At 47.5% G+C, this 20,473-nt stretch overlaps 1 protein-coding gene and 2 long non-coding RNA genes across 6 annotated transcripts in view; 2 read left to right on the top strand and 1 right to left on the bottom strand.

The window, feature by feature from the left end:
* The window catches only part of LOC113595264 (uncharacterized), a 33,423-nt gene extending 21,370 nt beyond the window's left edge, over positions 1-12,053 (top strand). The window contains exon 3 of the long non-coding RNA XR_003415749.2: positions 11,004-12,053. This is a non-coding gene — a long non-coding RNA (uncharacterized LOC113595264). The remainder of the gene's footprint in view (positions 1-11,003) is intronic.
* The window catches only part of GNAO1 (G protein subunit alpha o1), a 170,751-nt gene extending 152,709 nt beyond the window's left edge, over positions 1-18,042 (bottom strand). Inside the window, exons 1-2 of one of the 2 annotated variants that reach the window (XM_027044512.2) lie at positions 17,081-18,040; positions 16,818-16,860 (exon numbers count right to left, since the gene is read on the bottom strand). In XM_027044512.2, coding sequence (XP_026900313.1) covers positions 16,818-16,860; positions 17,081-17,198 — 161 coding nt within the window. In that variant the 5' untranslated portion in view covers positions 17,199-18,040. Of the gene's footprint in view, positions 1-16,817; positions 16,861-17,080 lie in introns of both variants that reach the window. The other variant, XM_027044513.2, reaches the window with a different exon arrangement.
* LOC106973295 (uncharacterized) overlaps positions 17,517-20,473 on the top strand; it is a 256,290-nt gene continuing 253,333 nt past the window's right edge. For all 3 annotated transcript variants that reach the window (XR_008293422.1, XR_003415746.2, XR_001429973.3), the window contains exons 1-2: positions 17,517-18,737; positions 19,763-19,861. This is a non-coding gene — a long non-coding RNA (uncharacterized LOC106973295). The remainder of the gene's footprint in view (positions 18,738-19,762; positions 19,862-20,473) is intronic.

Genomic DNA, 20,473 nt, shown 5'->3' on the forward strand with positions numbered 1-20,473 from the left:
GTCAATAATATATAGCATATTCATCAATACACACAAATATTTGTGAATGCTACACAGAAAAATTATAAATATTCAGAAGAGAATGCTACAGCATATTATATAGCAATGAAAATAAATGGACTACGTTATGTACAACATGGATGAATAATACAAATGCAATATCGAAGAAAAGATATAAGACTTCATAATATATAACAGTATGATTCTAATTACATCCAGACCAGGAAAAACTGAACTCTATGATTACAGGATACATACATAGGTGGTAAACTCTACAAGAAGGCAAAGAAACACCATGAAAATCAAGGTAGTAGGGATCAAGAAGGGGTATTTAGGGAACTTTCCTGGCTATTAGGAACATCCTAGTTTTTTACCTAGTGAAGCTTACATGAACGTTTGCCTTTTAAAACAAATGCACACTTTGCACGTATATTTATGTCACAATAAAAAAGACTTTTTCGTTGTTAAAAAAAAAGACATTTTCTATGTACCTCCTCCAGGAAGTCTTCCCACACCCCAAACTGATGAAGGAATGCCCTCAGCATCCTGGCTATGGTGCTTATTAATTGTAAGGGCATCTTTGTTCTCAAGGCAGAGAACCAGCCTGTCTTGGCTCACCATCACATCGTATGCAGTGTTGAGCACATGGTGGGGGCTCAGTAAGTATTTGTTGAATTAATCAATGACTGCATTGAAAGATCTAACTTGGTAAAGAGTAATTAATTAGCCCAGGATAGGGGTGCCTGGGTGGCTCAGTCAGTTGAGTGTCCGACTTCGGCTCAAGTCATGATCTCACAGTCTGTGAGTTCGAGCCCCGTGTCAGACTCTGTGCTGACAGCTCAGAGCCTGAAGCCTGCTTTGGACTCTGTGTCTCCCTCTCTCTCTGCCCCTCCCCTGCTCATGCTCTGTCTCTCTCTGTCTCAAAAATAAATAAAAACATTTTAAAAAATTTAAAAAAAATTAATTAGCCCAGGACCAATCAATTGCCAACCAGTAAGAATGCACTGAGTGATGTGGCGGAAGGAGACACACACCTGAAATCAGAAGAACTGGGCTTGAGTTCCATCATGTACTGACCACATCGTCTTGAATAAATCTGTCTTCTCTGATAGTAAAAATGATATAAATAGCTCACACTGAGTTAATTTCAACTATGTGCTCAGTGCTTTCAGCTCTGTTACCTCATTCAATCCTCACAGCATATCTGCAGTGTGTTTCCTCTTTATCTCTTTTTAATAATTAAGAAACTGGGGTTCAGGGAGACTAAATAATTTTCCCCAAATCACACTGGTAGTCAACACACGGCAAAGCTAAGATCACCAAATTTCACACTTCTCTGATACTGCTACACTGACTTCTTTTCATCTCAGTTTCTGTAAGATGGGGATCCAGGGGTGTCTATGCAGCCTGACAGGACTGTTGTAAGGCCCAAAGGTGATAATGAATGTGGAAGCAGCTTGTAAACTCTCGAGTGCCATTCAAATGTAAGGAAAATAATATGTAACAGTATCTACCATGGGCCCACACAAAGGAAGCAGATAGTTTCTACCCACATTGAGTCTCAAGCCAATTATAAAGGAAAGCTAAGTAAAACAGGAAAACTGGGAACACACATCAATAAACTGATGAGAAAGCCACCAGGTACGGCACATAATATAGGCTCAATCGTGGGACCAGCAGTGGGGGTACTGCTTAGACTGTGCAAGGCCTGTGTGCTCCATCTTCCACAAAGCAGCCAAAGGGATTTTGTTAAGGCTCACTAAAATTTTTTAAACTAAATAATGTACACTTGACAAGTCAGGATTATTGAATTATAATTTAATTAAAGTAAATTCACCCTTTTTAGGTATGCAGTTTGACGAGTTTTGATAAACATAGATGGTTGTGCAACCACCGTATGATTAAGAGACAGATATTTCTATCGCCTCTGAAAGTTCCCTTGTGCCCCTTTGTAGTCCTCTTTCCTGCCATCCCCCCAAAACAGTGATATGATTTCTGTCCCTATGGTTTTGCTTTTTCCAGAATGCAGAGGGATCTTTTAATACATAAGTCAGGTCAAGTTGTCCCCTATTTCAACCGCCCATGGCATTCAGCATGAAATCTAAATGCTTCTCTTGGCATGGCCACCAGGCCTTGAACAATGGCACCCCACCCCGCCAGCTTCTTTTTAAATGTTTTTTTTTTTAATGTTTATTTTGAGAGAGAGAGAGAGAGAGAGTGAGAGAGAGAGAGAGAGAGAGAGAGAGAGAGAGAGAGAGAGACTGTGAGTGGGCGGGGGGGGGGGGACAGAAAGAGAGGGAGTCACAGAATCCGAAGCAGGCTCCAGGCTCTGAGCTGTCAGCACAGAGCCCGATGTGGGGCTCGAACTCACGGATCATGACCCGAGCCGAAGTAGGACGCTCAACTGACTGAGCCACCCAGGTGCCCCGCACCAGCTTCTTTAATCCCATTTTGTGTCACTTTTCCTTTCCTAAGGTCCAGCCTCTCTAGCCTTCTTTCTGCTCATTTCTGCCTCTGGGCTTCTGCTTCTATTCCCTGTTCCTCAGATCTTTTTTGACCTGCTTCCCTATCCTTCATTTCTGCCGACAACTCTCTTGTTTTTAAGCCTTATTTCCTCCTTTAGAACATATCACTGTCTGAAATGACCTTGCTCATTCATTTACCTGTTTACTATCTCCCTTCTCCAAAACTGTAAGGTCCTTGAGGGCAGGCAGCTTGTCAGTCTTCCTAAGAGCTCTGTTTCTGGAAACTCAGCGCCAACACACCATTGGTCTAACACCAGTACTCACAGAATGAACGGACATGTGCCAAAGAAGTTAGGGAATAGTGAGGTCCACATAGTTGATACTTCTAGGAAAGGGTTCAAAAAAGACAGGCCTTTTTGTACACCAGGGAAAAAAGGTAGAAGATCAGGAATGACTCAGAACCAGATGCCTTTCTACCATCTACCCAGAGCCCCCCGACTGACAGGCCACAGGGTGCCTGAGAGATAGAGCCAGCACCTCCCTTACACTTGCCCTCAGGCTTGTTTCTCTCCTGAAGCATGGGTCCCTCCAGCTCTTCTTTGCCTACCCTGGCTGGAGCTCCCCCACACAGCCAGCTCAGGCTACAAGCCTTCTTTCTCCTAGCCATGTGAGCTCACAAAGAGGGGACCCCCAAGGTTGTTTTGTCTTTGCATTCCAGGAACATCTTCAGCACTCCTCCCCAGAGAAGAGCAACATAGGACTCTGGTCTCGTAAACCCTGATACCATTCGGAGTCATATTCCTCCCGCACAGGGCTCCACACTCTCAATGGAGAGTACACGTGGACGCACATGCACTGGTGTCCGCAATTCCCTGAGCTGATGTCCCAGTTTTCTTTCTCAATTAGCACTAGACTTCTAAAAGCTTAATTTTGTTATAATTTATTATCTCAGTTGGGGGTGGCCAAGGGAGAAAGCAGGGAATTCCTCTGCCACGAGAACATCTGTTTTGTTGGACAGCAAAATTTAAATTATGACCTCAAGATTTGAGCAAGAGCTTATAGAATATCCGGTCTAGTTTTCTAACGTTATATGTGAAGATACTAAGGCCTAGGGAAGCTCCGGAACTTGCCTGGGGCCACCAAGCTAAATAGGGACTGAGTTGGGGTAGCACTCAGGTTTCTTTACTCCTAGGCCAGACTTATCCACCCTAAAATGTTCTTGAGTTTGGCTTCTCTCCCTTTCCCTCCACTGAAACTGCTCTTTTGAAAGCCTCCATCACCAAACACGATAGCTCCTTCTCAGGCCTTATCTAGCTTGGCAATGCCAGGGAACAGAACCACCATAGAACAGATCCGTGCTGCCACACAGAACTAACCAAGGCACAGTCCCTGCCTGCAGAGCGCCCAGCAGGGTTCTCCTCCGCTCCTCTGACTCCCAGCCCCTTTTCCCAGTTGGAGCTTCTTAGGAGTCTAGAGCTTACCGAAGGCAGGTTTCCCAGCTCACCTCCACAACTGGGGGCGGGGGAAGGGGACCCTTCTCCTCTCCATGTGCATACCACCCCAGGGAAACTGCATCTGCTCTCATGGCCTTACTGTGCATGGCAGCTGAGCCCAGTCCTTCTTCCAGCCCTGACCTCCCTTCCAAATGCTAGAATGACTTCCTAAGAAGACTACCGAACACTGGGAGCGGAACATAAAAGTTATCCTTCAAGGAGCCAAAATTCGTGCTTGTGGTCTGACTTGCCCTCTTCCTTCTACTATTACCCCTCTCCTTGTTCTTATGCCTCTTAACTTGATGTCATCACTAAACTCCAACACCAGATTCAAAACGTGGAGGACTCCTCTGATCTACTCTTTCCCCATACTCAAGCAGACAGCAGGTCTCACCTACTTCGCCTCCAAAATCTCTTCCCCACCCCGTTCCTCGTGGCCCTTCCTTCCAATTTCCTAGTTCAGACTACAAAAATCTCTCTGCTTTTAAGCCTCTTGTCTACTCTTCCTCTTCAAGCTCTGCCGACTTGGCACCCTACTACCCTACCACAGAGGGAAAGGCACCCTAATCTGTATTCAAAGTATATACACCTTGGCTAGGCGGTCTGGGAACCCTCACAATGTAGCTCCACTCTTCTTTTCTAACCACTTCTCCTTATAGTCCCACAAAACCCCAATGCTTCGGTCATGTAAGACTGCTCACTGCTCCCTGATGGTGCCCTGCACAGTGGAGTACTGCTTCTGTGATTTAGCTCACACTGTTTCTTCTTCCTGCGTGAAGAGGAGAGAATTCCAGCTCACATTAGTTTGTGTAAAAGAAAGGATTTATTAGTTCACATAACTTTCAGGTCCATAGAGGCAGCTTCAGAGATTATAATAATTATCATCGGATGTCTTTCTTTCTGGCTTCCTCTGTCTCTTTCTGTCTTCTCCTCATTCCCTCCCTCACGCCCCAGTCTCTTAAAGCCTCAGTCTTTCCCATGAGAAGCGAACTTCCTCCTTGCAGTGTAATGGAGACGTGGAAATGTGGCCACAGGCAGCTCTAGGCTTTCATCACTCCAACCCAGTGAAGACCTTTGATGAAGAGCTTGTTTCCCCTACTGACTATAAAATTCCAAAGAAGGACTCTGTCTGGCTTGGATTGAGTCATATCCCATCCTCCAATCACTGTGGCCAGGAGAATGGGATTTTGTGAATGGCAAGGCCTGAGTCACACACTCACTTCTTATCTTCAAGTGGCAGGGGGCAGTGATGGGCAGCCTCACCGGAGCAGCCTGGAAAGAGTAAAACAATGGGTGTCCACTGAACTCTCATTTCTCCACCTAGCTGTCTTGAGGCATGTGTAATTCTAAGCCCTTGTCCAAATTAAACTCTGCCATTGTCTCTTCTGTGCTTTCACTGCACCAGTTTGTCTCCTTCAACTGACTCAACTCTCTAACGGCAGGAATTGGATCCCTCAGTGATCAGCAAAAGGTCTTAACCAAAGGTGTGGCTCCAGAAAATCTTTCAGTCTGCAATTACGGTGCCTGAATATTTGTTTATGAAGTTATTTCCTGAGTCCCCTGGGACTTGACTTGCTTACCACTGAATCTCCAAGCTCCTAGAACAGTGCCTAACACATACCAGGTGCTAGATAAATACTGGGTAAATGAATAAATGAATGGTTTGAATGGAAGAAAGGTTACCAGCCTTTGGTGTGTGCCAGTAAATGAGCACAGCTGCTTTTTAATGCTCCTTACTTGAGAAAAAAAGAGAAGGCAGGAACTCCCTCAACATCTTGTGCCCACCATCCCGCCTCCAAATTTCCCTGTGCACTCCCTATCTCCCTATCCTTACGGCCCCTCTGGCAGTCTCAGGGCAGGTGACCCACATTCACATCAACATCACGCTCAACCATACTCTGCACCCTGTTTCTGCCCATCCTCTTAGGGCTCTGCTCCTTCTACCACTTCTTTTTTCCCATACCTTCAACATCTCCCTCCATCTGGGCTCTTCCTTTTCTGCTTCTCAGTGGATCCAGGTCCCACCTTGCTAGCCAAATGAACAATAAAGCCTTTGCTCAACCCTATTCACTGCATTCCTGCCTCCCTCTGTCCCTTTCTTTCTAGAACCCAGGTTTCTTTTCCAGGAGTCTCCATTCACAGCCTCTACTTCCTCAGTACCACTTACTTAACTCCCACTGCAATTTGGCTTTTCTCCTGCCACTCCACCGGAATTGCTCTTGCCAAGTTCACCAACAACTTTCCAGACCCACTGGACATGTGTCCGTCTTCAGCTTATTTGACCACTGCAGTATCTGACTCAATTAACCCCTTCCTTCCTTGGCTTTCATGCTGCTGCTCTACCTCGGTTTCTTTTCCATCCTTCAGCTCATCCCTTCTCAGTTTCCCTCGCAGGCTCCTCTTCCTAAATGACTGTCACATCCTGGAGCTGGGGTGTGTGCACGTGGCAGGGGGTGCATCCTCTGCCTTTTCACTCAGCCTGGTGAGGTTACCGACTTTCATGGCTCCCACTGCCCACAGCACCACAGAATTCCAAACTGATCCTTCTCCCCAAGTGTGTCCTACACCCTACTCCACATATCTGACTGCCTGCCAGGGATCTCCACTTGGCTGATCCACAAAAATCACCAACATGAACAAAATTAAGTCTTCATTTCTCTCCCCAAGCCGTCCTTCTCCCTCCAGCATTCCTCCATCTCAGGAAATGGCACCGTCATCCCACCAGTAGCCCAAACCAGGAATCCTGGACCCAGTCTTGTCTATATCCTTTATTTATTTATTTTTTAAGGCAATCTCTACACACAACATAGGGCTCAAACTCACAACCTGAGATCAAGAGTCTCATGCTCTACCAACTGAGCTAGGTGGGTGCCCCCTTGTCTATATCCTTTAAAATGGAGCTTCTCCCCAATCCCCTTTCAACTAATCAAATAGGTTCAATTATTCCACTGCCCAAATACCCTTTTCCCATTCCACTCCTTTGAGTTTCTTCTTAATCTATTCCCACCTGGGTCACAGAAATAAATTTCCACATGGTCTCTTAACCTCTGGACATGATTCTCTCCAGCCCACATAGGTGATCTTCCTAACGTGCAAAAAATGATCCTGCCACCCATTTCCTTAGAACCCTATGGTTCTTGAAAGTTCTCATCACAAGAAAAACATCTGTAACCATGTGTGGTGATGGATGTTAACTGGACTTATTGTGGTGATCATTCTGCAATTTACGCAAATATCAAATCATTACATTGTACACCTGGAAGTAATATGATGTTGTTAATAACACCTCAATTAAAAAAAAGCCCTTCTGTGCCATCTCATTGTATTCAGAATAAAATCTAAAGTTATTAGCACAACAGACAAGGCCCTTCACAATCTATCTCTGTCTCCTCTTTCATCCTTCATCTCTGGACACTCCTCAAATCAAGCATTTTACATCCTCAGCCTGCTTCGTGTGGTGACATATCTTAGCACCTTTTTACATGTTGGTCCCTCTGCCTGGCATTCCTTCTTTTGTTTTGTTTTTGGATTATTATTTTTGGGAGAGAGAGACAGAGCATGAGTGAGGGAGGGGGAGAGAGAGAGAGACGGAGACAGAATCTGAAGCAGGCTTCAGGCTCTGAGCTGTCAGCAGAGAGCCTGATGTGAGGCTCCAACTCACGAACTGTGAGATATGACCTGAGCTGAAGTCAGACGCTTAACCAACTGAGACACCCAGGCGCCCCTTGGGATTCCCTTTTCCACCTGGCTAACTACCACTAGTTTTTAGGACTCAGCCCATGTGTCATTTTCTACCCAAACTTCCTGCTTAGATTTGGTGGCCTCCAATCTCCTGTGGGGAGAACTGGCTGCTTGCTCTGAAGTATAAGCGTCTTTTACACGTAACTCCCTTTAGGCTGAATTCCTTAAGGGCAAGGACTGAGGCCTTCCTCTCTACTTCCATGACACCATGCATATGTCCAGCATTTGATAAATGCTCAGTAAATGCTTGTGGATGAAAAGATGGATGGATGGATGGATGGATGGATGGATGGATGGAAGGTGGTTGAATGGATGTATATACTACTATCCTGTCTTTCTCAAGTCTCCTCTGAATCACCTGCTTCTACCAAAGCCAAATTCTTCAGTGGCAGCACCCACAAATGGCCCACATTTCTGAGGCAGCAACAGAAAATTATTTCAGAGGCTGTCCAGATGAGGGTTAGGAAACACTCTGGTGTCAGAATTAATGTCATATGTGAGGACGGCCACCACCTCCACCTCCAAAAATCCAGCACCAATCAAACACTTGCTATTCTCTCAGCCACTGATCTCAACCAAAGTTAGTGGCATCCCATTTGCTGATGGGCACTGGGTCCCAGTCTGCCAGCTCTCTTTTGTCCACACTGGTGGTGGTCTAGTAAGGACCACGTAGTGTTAGAATGGAAAGGACATAGGCTTTGGAATTAAACAAATTGTGGCCTTACGAAGCTGTGTGGTCTCGAGCAAGCCACCCAACTTCTCTGAGCTTCACTTCCTCATCTGTAAGATGGAGTTGATGACTGTATTTCCGCATAGGTTGATGTGAAAAAACAAATGAGGATAATGGATTGGATTGAAAATGATCAACGCTATGAGCATCAAAGGCTTTCAATGTTATTATGCTGGCTTATGTAGAAATGAGTTTGCATTCCCTGTGAACTTCATTTCTTTCTCTTTTCTTCATTTAGCAAGCATTTGTGAAGCACCTCCTGTGTGCCAGACATTGCACTCAGTGCTGTATTATGAGCAAAAAGAAGTCACCATCTCTGCTTTACAAAGCCCTGGTAAGGAAGGGGCGCCAAGACTAGCAAAGGAGACAGATATATTAAACACATAATTAATTTACAATGTGTAATAAACATTAGTGCTCTGAGCTTCTGGAGGCGGGTGACCCAGAGTTGATTTTATGACATGGGGAAGCTGTCCCTGTAAAGTATCAATTTTCCACAGAAAGCCTGTCAATTGGCTATGACATGGGCAGAGAATCCAGGGTAAATTCTTGCCATGGAATACTATCCTTACATACTATTCCCCTTTTCTCTTTCCTCCTTCTTGGTTAAGAAATTAAGCGAGTAGGGGGACAAATTCAGGGCACTATTAGCCTTGCAGGATTTTATTTTACTTTATTATTTTTTTGTGTGTGCTATGAAAAGCACAATGTTTTTCCTCTCCTCTGTAAAGAAAATTAGAACTAAAGATGGCTCAGCAGATAAAAGCTGTGGGCGGTAAATACTCCCACTATTCCCCCCTGCATTTCAGGCTTCTAGGTTTCTCTCTGCATTTACTGGATCTTAGAGCTAAGAACCTGAAAGAGGCCTGAGAGATCCTGTGGTGAAAGCCCACGTTCTAATTAAGAGGTGAACACACCAAGGCTCCGAGGGGCTAAACGACCTGCCCAAAGTCGAATCAGAGAATGAGTCAAAACTAAAACACAGTTCTACTGATCCTCCCCGTTTACTGGTCTGCGGGCAGACCCCTGGGATCTGAGGCACCTGAACCCAAGCAAGTTCCTTCACCTGCAGCCACCCCTGGTGGGGCCAGGCTGTCTCTATTTCTAAGACTCCTGGAAGCCACCGACAAACCACTTCTCCCTCTAACATGTCACTGGGGCTCTCCTCCCAGAAACATCCTGTTTTTCACCAGCAGGATACTTTCGGATCCTCCTCTTTGGTTTGAGAACCACATCTGCATGAAGAGTTTGGTTAGAGGTGGTTTCCTCAAAATGCCTCTCAGGACTACGACTTTCTTGGCTGACAAAGCTTTGTGGTTGAGGTCGCTTTTCTACAATCATCTTGGCCTTCAAAGAGCTTTCATGGGTACCCCCTACCCTGCCCCCCCCCGCCACCGCAGGATGGAACTATAAATGATGCTTTTATGTTTAGAACCTTGCATCAAAGACCTCAAGACCCTGACATGAAGGTAGCTCCCGATTTCATGGGCCACTTAAGACAGGGAAGGAGCTGGGGGAAACAGTACCCCTAGAGGGGCAGGTGGCGGGAGGAGCCACTAGCCTTAACTCCTGGTCCAGCGCTCTTTCCCACTCTTTGTGACATCACTCCAGCTTCTTGGGTTGAAGCAGCTGCACCATCAAAAATGTCACATCAGTTATGACAACACAGTTTATTATATAACTCGTACTGCAGAGCACCAAGGGGGAGAAGCCATAAGCATGAACCACTGCACTCCCCTTCTGGCTTTTAAGGAAGACAAGGCCCACATACTTGAAAAGACAACTCCATATGGGAAGGGAACACCCACTAATCAATCAAAGGAATGAAAACTATAGCTGACGTCTGTATAATGATTTCTAGAACACTGTTATAAGGGCATTTGCCCACAACAACTCCTTTAGGTGGTGTTTTTATTATCAGCCCCATTTTTATAGGCAAAGACACTGAAACTGAGGTACAAAAAGTAAAGTGATTTGTTTAAGTTACTAACACCTAGTCAGTGGTAGAGCTAAGATTTGATGCTAGGCAGTCTGGTTCCAGCGTCCACGCTCTTAATCACTTCTCAATTTTAGAGAAGCATGCTAAACTCCTTCTCGAAAAAAGAAACTAGCTTTTCTTTGAACCGGTAACAGGCCACTGCTCCTTCCTCTCTTCCCCCTCTATGCTAATGACTGATTTGCCGGACGGTGTCTTTTCTAACCAGTACTGTGTAGTATGCGCGAGAAGCACAGGATAGATAAAATAAGAATGTGATACAAATTTAAACAAATTCTTAGAATGGAGATCATTTGAGTACCGTCAACGTGTTTATGGTGATGCAGTCCATAAGTAAGGTAAAGTGCTCTTCTCATACTATCCACTGTTTTTAAACTCACGTAGCATGTGTGTACACACGTGCGCGTGCGCGCGCGCACACTCACACACACACACACACACACACACACACACACAGCTTCCTTTCATCAAAATCAAAAGCTGTTCTTTGCTAGTGTCAAGTTTGGGGGTAACCCTTTCCAAAATGTCTTTTTTCATTTTGAAATCATCCCCTTCCCAGCTTGTCTACTGTCTTTCAGATCACGACGTGCTCTTGTGATAATGATCTGTCTAGCTTCATTAGACAGGAGACCCTGAAGACACCCTGGGAGACAGCTAACCCAGTCCCTGCATCCAGATGGACTGACCACATGTCAGAAAAACAGGACCTTATTCTACTCACATTAAATCTCCAGTGTTCATAGAGATAGAGTGCTGTGAGCAGGTGAGAAACATGAGTGACCCCATCCTATCTTTAGCAGATGTGGTGTACTAAGGAGAACAATCATAATCTGGGGAGTTCCGAGTGGTAAAGAAACAAGCCAGTACTCTGACTTTGAGCACTATAAATGTAATCTAGTCCCACACAGAGAGAGAACAGAAATTCTGATTCCTTTAGAGCCATGGCAATCCCAAATGAAGCCTCATCCATGTAATCTAGTCAGAAACAACCCTTTTAACAAGCAGACAGGTTCTACTTCAGAATTCAACAGGTAACTCAGGTTCAAGAGTTCCATGGCTGACTCCTGAGGAGATCAGGTGGACTGTTTGCTACTTTTCTGGCAAGAAGGTCTGCTGGTATTTACAGCTCAGTGAACAGTAAGCAAGGAGAGAGCACCATCCATCAGCGAAGGAGAACTCATCTGCTACTGGATCCGACATTCTGTTTGCGCTCATGCTGTCTCCAGAGAGCAAGGTGCATCCATTTGAATAAACATGGAGAAGGGAGGAAGGGGGAGGGGCAAAGCAGCCTAAGAGATGATTGCAGAAATAACAAGTCCACAAGCCTAGAAGGGTGGTTCTCCGGAGTGCTGCCTCAACATGGGACCCTTTGGGGACATGCAGGAAATGCCCTTTTAGATGGCTGCACTTTTTACAGAGTAATGGCTGCAAGTGGCCATTCCCTTCCACTCATTAGTGCCACTCGGGAGGTGCTGAACAGCAGTGTGCTGACTGAACACAGGCTTGTTGTGAACCTAAGCCAAACAGAAGACACCCTAGTTACAAAAGCAGGGTCAGCTGGTGGGAGGAAGCCACCAGCTTTTGGCAGGAGGTGACGTTTTATTTTTATTTTTTTTTAATGTTTACTTATTTTTGAGAGAGAGAGACAGAGTGTGACCAGGGGAGGGGCAGAGAGAGAAAGAGACACAGAATCTGAAACAGGCTCCAGGCTCTGAGCTGTCAGTACAGAGCCCGACGCGGGGCTCGAACTCATGGACCGTGAGATCATGACCCGAGCTGAAGTCGGACGCTCAACCGACTGAGCCACCCAGGTGCCCCATGGAGGAGGTGACGTTTTAAAAGACTACCTTCTCCAACAGGATGGGGTCTGTCCTCTGAATCATAACCCACTATAAGGGCTGGGATATTTGTACAAGAAATGACATCTTCACCGGACAAACCCTGGCATTTGTTTTACAATGGCACTGAGCAGGCACCTTGGGAATGAGTGCACATCCAGAGTGCTCCATTTTACTTTGTCCATTTATATTTAAAGCCAGCAGCTTGTAAGCCACACCTCATTGCCACCTCCCAACTCCCTATCTCCTAAAAGTCCACCTAATGCTCCAGACACAGGGAGCCTGAACGTGACATCACAGAGAACTCAACACCTCAAATGAGGGCAAACTGCAGTTCTTATAGCACCTCCACAGCTCATTTTACATTTTCATCAGGTAGAATGCCCAAGCACTTGTCACTGTTCAAAACGGGAAGTCACTAAAAAGGATATTCTATTGATTTCATACTTCATAAAATATGATTCTTTAAGAGATTTCTTGGTAAGCATTTTGGTAATTAAATAAAATGAACACCTCCTTTTAAAATTTTGATTAGTCCAGGGGTGCCTGGGTGGCTCAGTCAGTTAAGCAACCGACTGCGTCTCCGGTCATGATCTCACGGTTCGTGAGCTCAAGCCCCATGTAGGGCTCTGTGCTGACAGCTCAGTTCAGAGCCTGGAGCCTGCTTCGAATTCTGTGTCTCCCTCTCTCTCTGCCCCTCCCCTGCTCATGCTCTTGCTCTCTCAAAAATAAACAAACATCAAAAAATAAATAAATAAGTAAAACAAATAAAAAATAAAATTTTGATTAGTCTGAATAAAACAGTCCCATGGATTGCAAAAATGATGAGGCCCATATCACAGGTGAGGTCATCGCCTCCTAACAAGCACAAGTTAAATACCACATATTTAAAAAGGTCACTGTTCATGGTGTGTGTAAAATTTTATTTGTGCTCTTTCAATGATTGTTATTTCTTAGAACCGAAATGTTCTGGATTGTCTGACCCAGAACTCCCAAACGCTAGCTCACGATCACATATGCAAAAAAACACAACAACAGCCCAGCAAGCTATGTTCAAATGAAACTTTTAACAAATTTAATAAAGTACTAAGAATCAGGCTTCTAAAATGACAGTCTCATCTGTGGCATCTCTTTAATGGCTGTAAGTTTCCCATTACAACATGTATCCAGCAAAAGAATTGCAAAGGTCGGTCTCCTGCAACATTTCTAGGCTGATGTGTGTGTTAATACTTTGTTTTAAGTAACATCAGTTAGCCCTTTATCATATAACTTCAATTACTATGGCATATATGGAAGCCTATTCCTTCTAATCAGCACGCCACAACATGGATGAGAAAACAGGCTAAATGGAATGCTCTTTGCTCTTCTGAAAACACTGGTTTAAAAGGGTCTGGAGATATCTGAACATCAATATTCTTTCTCTCTGTCCAACAGAAACTATTAAGCCCAAGGCCCCCTTAGGAAAGCATCAAGTTCTCACAGGGCATCACCCATGGAGAACTCTTTAATTTCATCCACCTGGGTAAAATAAAGCAACATCCGAATTAATTCATATGTATGGCCTGATAGGTCGGTCACTAATCACACTGCACAGACAAGTCCAAAACTGCTTTCTGGAAATGGCACCTACATTTTTGGGCCCAGCCCCACCCACGATACAGGTCTCCTGACTCAAGTGATTCTCAGTCGTGGCGATCAGCAAAATCATCTCTGCAAAGGAGGACTCAAAAGAATTTGTCACTAGGATACAGTGACACCAATCCCACATTTTGTGGTTAATAAAACAAGTCCTGCATCCAGCTTGGCACAAGGCCCTGATCTGATTTATTTCAAGCCAAGCTGGAGGGCTCACAGGAAAAGCTGCCATTCATGAATGCTTCAGGAGGACAGGATGCCAGGGTCCCTTGTGGCAAAATTTACAGGGCCAGAAATCTTTCTGATTGACCTTTTGAACAAACATAGCCTATTTCCTAAAGAGTTGGTGTGTTTAAAAAAATTAATAGTTTTACCTCAGTTTTGCCTGACATTTTTCTACAAAAAGGTGTTCTGTGGGAGTAAGAAAAGTGGGGAGTATAGGGAAAAGAGAAGAAATGTTCAGATATCTGATTTAACCATCTCAAACATCAAACTTTTTTTGACTTGACTTTTTCGTCTTCCTCAGTGTAACTAAATCTGAGACACGTATGACTTTCCGGGGAAAGTCTACATACAGCCTTCATTTAAGATTCCCTGCCCCAGTATATATATAATTAGGAATTTTCATTTTAAAATGGCACACCTATTTCCTCAGAGAGCTCAGCTCTCTTTGAATAAAAAAGGTGAGGTACCCTTTGGGGGAGTCAGTATATATTTTTAAACTTCTTATTAAATCAACCTAATTTATGGGGCATGTTCGGGAAAAGCAGGTAAGGAGTTGCTTTGGTGGACGCAAAGTTAATTTGCAGACTCTAGCATACCTCCCTCCTTCGTTCTCACCCCCCCCCCCGCCCCACTCCTCCCACGAGTCTTTCCGAATGCCTTCGGCCCCCTCCGAAGCGGCTCGGGTTCTCTCCGCTGGGGCCCCGACTCCGTTCCGAACACTGCCGAGTCCCTCCGAGCCCCGCGCCCAGCCCGCACCGAGCTGAGCCGAGCGTCACCGAAGCTGAGCCCCATCGACTTTTCCGGCCTCAGCTGGGCGCTGTCCACCACTCGCAACGCCTGAAACCTCACCCAGCCCCTGTGGCTGGGGCTTCTACCCGGCTCCGCGGCCACCACTGCAGATTACAGACTTCTTAAGTTTTGACACATCCCCCTTTGGGAGAGAGGGGTGGCGCTGCTTGCATTTACCGACCTGCAAGGGCTCCAGGCAGATGCAACATGCACCTTGTTGCAAAGAGCAATTCCCTCGGCCCCGCCTCTCCATCCATTTGGGCTGCACAAGCTCCAGAGAAGCCCCAGGCCAAATTACCCGTGGCTCAGAGGGGTGCGGCGAGCCGAGGGGCCTCTGCAAAGAAAGCCCCAGGGAGCTCTCTAACGAAAATAAGAATATGTCAAACAGACGGGGTGGGGTGGGGGGAACTGTCTCCTAGTCGCTACTCCCTACCATCATGGCGCCGCCTAGAACCCGCTTGTCATGCCTGTTACACATGCAACATTTTTTGCATCTTGGTTCTGAAACCGCAAGCATGCTTCGATTCCCACCCACCTTTCCGCCAAAGGGGTTTTTATTTTCCATTGTTTTCCTACGGGATGCAATTACTTCAGCTATTCTGTCAAGTTGAAAAATAATCATTTTTGTTTACTGCACAGCAACCCCTAATTAGGAGCTGTGTGTGCACGAAGGTGTCACAGCAAAGCGACGTGGAATCCTCGCTAAATGGTCTTAACGAACTCCTCCGTCCCGAACTGACAGGCCAACGGAAGCAGCAGGGCCGGGAGGCCCTGAGGGCATCCACCCCTTCCCCGCAGGCCACCCCCTCCCAAGCAAAGCTGCCTGTGGGCTCGCTAGGAATTGCCCAATGGATGGGGCAAGAAGCAAGCCTGAGAGTGGGAAGGAGGGGCGAGGCTCCTTACTGAGAAAGTGTGGAAGGGAAGAAATATCCCATTTTGTTTTAATTTTCAACCATCACTCAAATCCACCCCCAGTTAATTAGGAGGGGAAACTGATATCTAAGGCAGAAGGGGGCGGTGGCAAGTGGGGCCTGAAATCCGCATTGTGGGTAGATTACATGGAACATGGCCTATGCAGAGTGTAAATAAATACATTGATAAAGGCCACAGAGTGAAGGAAAACTGCCGGTCAGGAGACCAAACGCTGGTGGGGGTGGGGGGGGGGGAAGGGATGAGGGGGGACACAAGGGACAGGCATTCAGCCTCAGCCAGAGTTCCCCTTCCACCTCTGCCTTGGATACAGCTGTGCCAGCCACATTTGCTTGGAAATCCACCCCCCTCCCCTACCACATAACCCCTTCCCCTGACCCTAGTCCTTTTGGGGGGCGGGGGCAGAAACCACAACCTCCAATTCAGCACCAAATCCATGAACAGCAGACACTTGATCCTCCACCCCAGTCTAGGGCTGGGTCCCTTCCATGTTTTAGCCAAGTTCAAAATCACTGCCCCAGGAGAAGAGCAGGGGAAAGGGACTGTGGATGTGGAAGGGGGAGGGGGTGGAGGGAGGAGGAGAGAGAAATACAGAATGAAACAGAGACATATAGATAGAAACGGAGGTAGTGATACATACAAGGGGCAAGAAAGAGTAATGATCATAATCATGCCAATAGTGTGATGTTCTGATCAATATGGCGGACGCTGTCATTCATACAACTACAGGCACTCCACTTCCCTCCCCCCTCCGCAAAAAAAACACCCACCGGGGAGCTGGGGTGGAGGACCCAGAACCAACGTAGGGCGTGGGGGAGGGGAGTCAAATCCAGGTGTGTGTGTGTGTGTGTGTGTGTGTGTGTGTACACGAACCAGAAACCAGGCCTGGAGAGCAATGTGTAATGAGCAAGATAATACAAATGACAAAAAATTATTCTTAATAAAAGTACAAATCCCAAGGCCACAGGGACTTACTTCATCTGCTTCACAATGGTGCTTTTTCCTGATTCTCCAGCCCCTGTTGGGACAGACGGGGGAAAAACTGGTGAGTGTCAGCTTAGGGGAGGGGGGGGGGAGGCATGGAGGTAAGGCATGCGAGAGGATGGACGATCCTAGGCACACAGTGGTGCCAACTCCGGGACCAGGTCTCCCCAGACACGAGTAGGGTGGGAGAGAGGGCAGAGGTGGGTGCGGAGTGGCTGGGGTCGGGAGATGGGGGTGGCAGCCCCGGTCCTTACCCAGCAGGAGTAATTTCACGTCTTTGGCGGCGCTGATGCCATCCTCTTTGAGGTTTTTCTCAATCGCCTTGCTCCGCTCGAGGGCGGCTCTCTCCTCTGCGCTCAGAGTACATCCCATGGTGGCCCCTTCCCTGCCACAGCCCGCACGACTCGGCTGGCACGGCTGCCCGGCTCGGCGCGCCCCCCACCCCCCCAGAGAGCAGAGCCTGGGCTCAAAGGGGAAAAAACCACGATATCCTTCCCTTGGTTGAAAACAAAAATGTCGGGAAACCAGAACCCCCCAAAAAGACAGCCGCTAAGATCCCAGCAGCGGAGACTTGCGGTAGCTGGCGGGTTCTAGGGGTGTCGAGGCGAAGGTGGACGGGGTCTGGGGCTCCGGGGCCGAGGGAAGAGGCGCCCGCGGTCCGAGGAGGCGCGGGCTGCAGGCACTGAGGCTTGTGCACGACCCAAAATAAATAAAATAATAGTTGAGGCAAGAGCCGCAGCCGGAGCCGGCGGAGGGTGGGGTGGGGGGCAGGGTGGGTCCTTCTGCCGCTGCTGCCAGTGGAGGAGGAGGCGGCGGCGCGGGGTGTGGAGGGAGTGAGAGAGGGGGTGCTGCTAGTGCATGTGCATCGCGGGTCCTCAGCCGTCGGTGCGTCCGCGGCGCCTTCGCCGACCCCTGCGCGCAGGGCAGGGTTGGGCAGGGGGCCGGGTCGGGGGGCAGGTCTCTAGCGGGAGGCGGCGTCGCTGTCTCCCAGAGCTCGCATCGCTCGGTGGAGCCTACCGGAGAGAGAGGGAGAGCGAGGGAGCCGCAGGCAGCCGGGAGCTCGAGGGAGAGAGAGAGAGAGAGAGGGAGAGAGGCTGGGAGGGAGGGGAGAAAAAAATGAAGGGAGAGCCAGCGAGCGCGCGCGCCACAGCCCGGGCGGGGGAGGGGGCGAGCGCAGCGCGCGAGTGCGCCAGCGGCTCTGCGCACCCCGCACCGCAAGCCGCCCGCTGACGTCAGCAGGGCCGCGCGCCGGGCCCCCGGGACAGGGAGGGGTGGGGGACGGAGGAGGCGCGCGCGCCGGGAACCGCGTCAGCCGGCGGCGGCGCGCGCGCGCGCGCGCGGCCTTTCCTCCCCCCAGCGCCCCCGGGCCCGCGGCTCCCAGAGGTGGGAGCGTGCGGGGCCTGGCGGGGGCGGAGCCTGGGGCCGGGCGCGCGCCGGGGTGCCCCTCCCCGCCTCCGCCCCCGCCCGACGCGCGGGCTCCTCCGACCTCCTGGTCAATGGGAACGCGGGACTGGGCCGCCCGCGCCGCGGTCAGGTGGGCCCCCCAGCTCGCGCCCCGCGCCGCCCTGCTCGTCCTCCCGCTTCCGCTCCATCTTGGCTCCAGCAGCTCGCCTTCTTGGTTACTCTTCTGCTGTCAGGGCTGTGGCAGCCGAGACCAAGTGACCTCAGCAAACGCGAGGAGACAGTGGGTCTGAATAAACCCGCGTTCCGGTGAATTCGCCTGGGGCATGGGGGCGGTCGCGGATTGTTCTTTTCCTGCGACCCACCATCATTAATTGAGCACCTAGTATGTGAGAGTAGAGGCTGTGAGGAGAGGAACACAGCAGGATGAGACAAAGCCCTGGCCTGTTCTCTAGGAGCCTCTACCTCCCTGTGCCTTCGCGGACCCTGCTCTGAGATTCCCCGCCATAGGTATCAGCGCAGGAGACAAGTCCCACTCTGGGAAGCTTTTGGTTGGGAGGGACAGGTTTTCATGAGCTTCTAGCACATCATTGATCTTTCAACACAGAATTTAAACGCTTGTGCTCATTTTGAACGGTTTCGCTTGGTTGAAATCTTGGCATTTAATTCCCTTGTCCTGCTCCTTCCCCCAACACAAATAAATGAATGTTGAGTCGCTTTTTGGTGAGAGAAGAGATTTTCTTCCTTTCTTCAATTTTTTAAAAACACTTTGCCATCTCTTTTTCAAATAAAGACCCAGAAACCCAGGTCAGTTACTCAGCATACAGCTAATCAAGTACCGAGGAAACACGTACACATTTGCCAAAAATCAGGCGTGTTCTGGGTGGTCTCTGAGATTTTGAAGAGACTAGTTCTCACTGCACAAAATGGTTTTACAGCAGACAGTTCCAGCAGACAGCCCCAGGGGCCCTCCTAGAGAAAGGGGCCAATAGGAAAGGTTGCATGGGGATAGGACAGGCAAGAGGCCAGCAGAAAATGTTTTTTCTAACAGTTGGGCACTTCTATGGCTCTGAAAGCAAACTTGTTTGTTTCATTTCAACAACAGAAAAAAGCACCCCTGTTCTGGAAATATTACCCAGCATAAAAATATATTTGCAATGGGGGTGGAGGGGAAGGCAGTTAAGGCCCACCCAGAAGAAAACATTTTTTCCCTTGAATTTAATGTGTTATTTGTCTCTGTCTATAAATAGCTATGTCAAAAGCTGTATGTAATGCAATTTGAATATTTAAATTCGAATCACATTTTATGTATTCTAGGAAACTGACAAAGGACTCATAAAGAATTGTTTTATAAAATAAATAACTTCTTCGCCTACCCAGACCCCAGCCTCCTTTGGTGTGTCTGTTGAGGAGGGGAGCTTAAGGGATATATCTAGTTTGCTGAAAATTAGTGCGTCATTAAAAGTCAGCCTTCCAGATCCAAAACAGAGCTTAAGGTACCCAACATTCTATACAATCTGTTATTGCCTCTACAGGTTGCTAAGATGATTATGCCGATCTGATATAGGGAAAAACTTCAGCAACTCACCCAGATTCTGCTATCCCTACAAGGCTGCATCCGAAAGACCAAAGAGGTAAGAATATAACCATTTTTTAAAAGATGATGGGTCATATCTTATATTTTAATCCTCTTTCATATCAAGTAGTTTTTGAGATCTTAGGCTATTGGGGAATTGTGGCTTATATGGTTGAATCAAACTATCCTTGATTTTAGTTATATTTATTTTTTCTTCGTATCACACCTAGTATGGTGAAGGCATAGACCTGTTTTTGTGTGTGTGTTTTTCTTTACTTCTTTGCTTATTAAGCACCTTATCTATCATGCACCAGGTAATGTTCTAGGTACTGTAGATATTGTATTTCAGGCTTGTCTACCCTGTTTTCTTTCTCTGGGTCACTTTGCATCTTTATAACTGGGCTTCATAAAGCAACTAATAATAATGCACTTTGTCTGTATAGTGCTTTACAGTTCAGGGAACACTTTTATAAAAATTACCTCTTAGGATCTTCCCATGTAAACCTCAGTTAGACACTGTGGTGTTGGGAGTGTCATGGCAGAGTGGAAAGAGCCTAGAGTATGAATCCAGATCAGCCTGGCTATCCATTTTACAGCTGAGAAAACTGAGCCTCTGAAGGGGTGAATAACTTGTTCAAGGTTACACCATCGTTAACTAATAAACCAGGGC

Source organism: Acinonyx jubatus, chromosome E2 (assembly GCF_027475565.1).
Source record: "Acinonyx jubatus isolate Ajub_Pintada_27869175 chromosome E2, VMU_Ajub_asm_v1.0, whole genome shotgun sequence".
Taxonomy (NCBI): Eukaryota; Metazoa; Chordata; class Mammalia; order Carnivora; family Felidae; genus Acinonyx; species Acinonyx jubatus.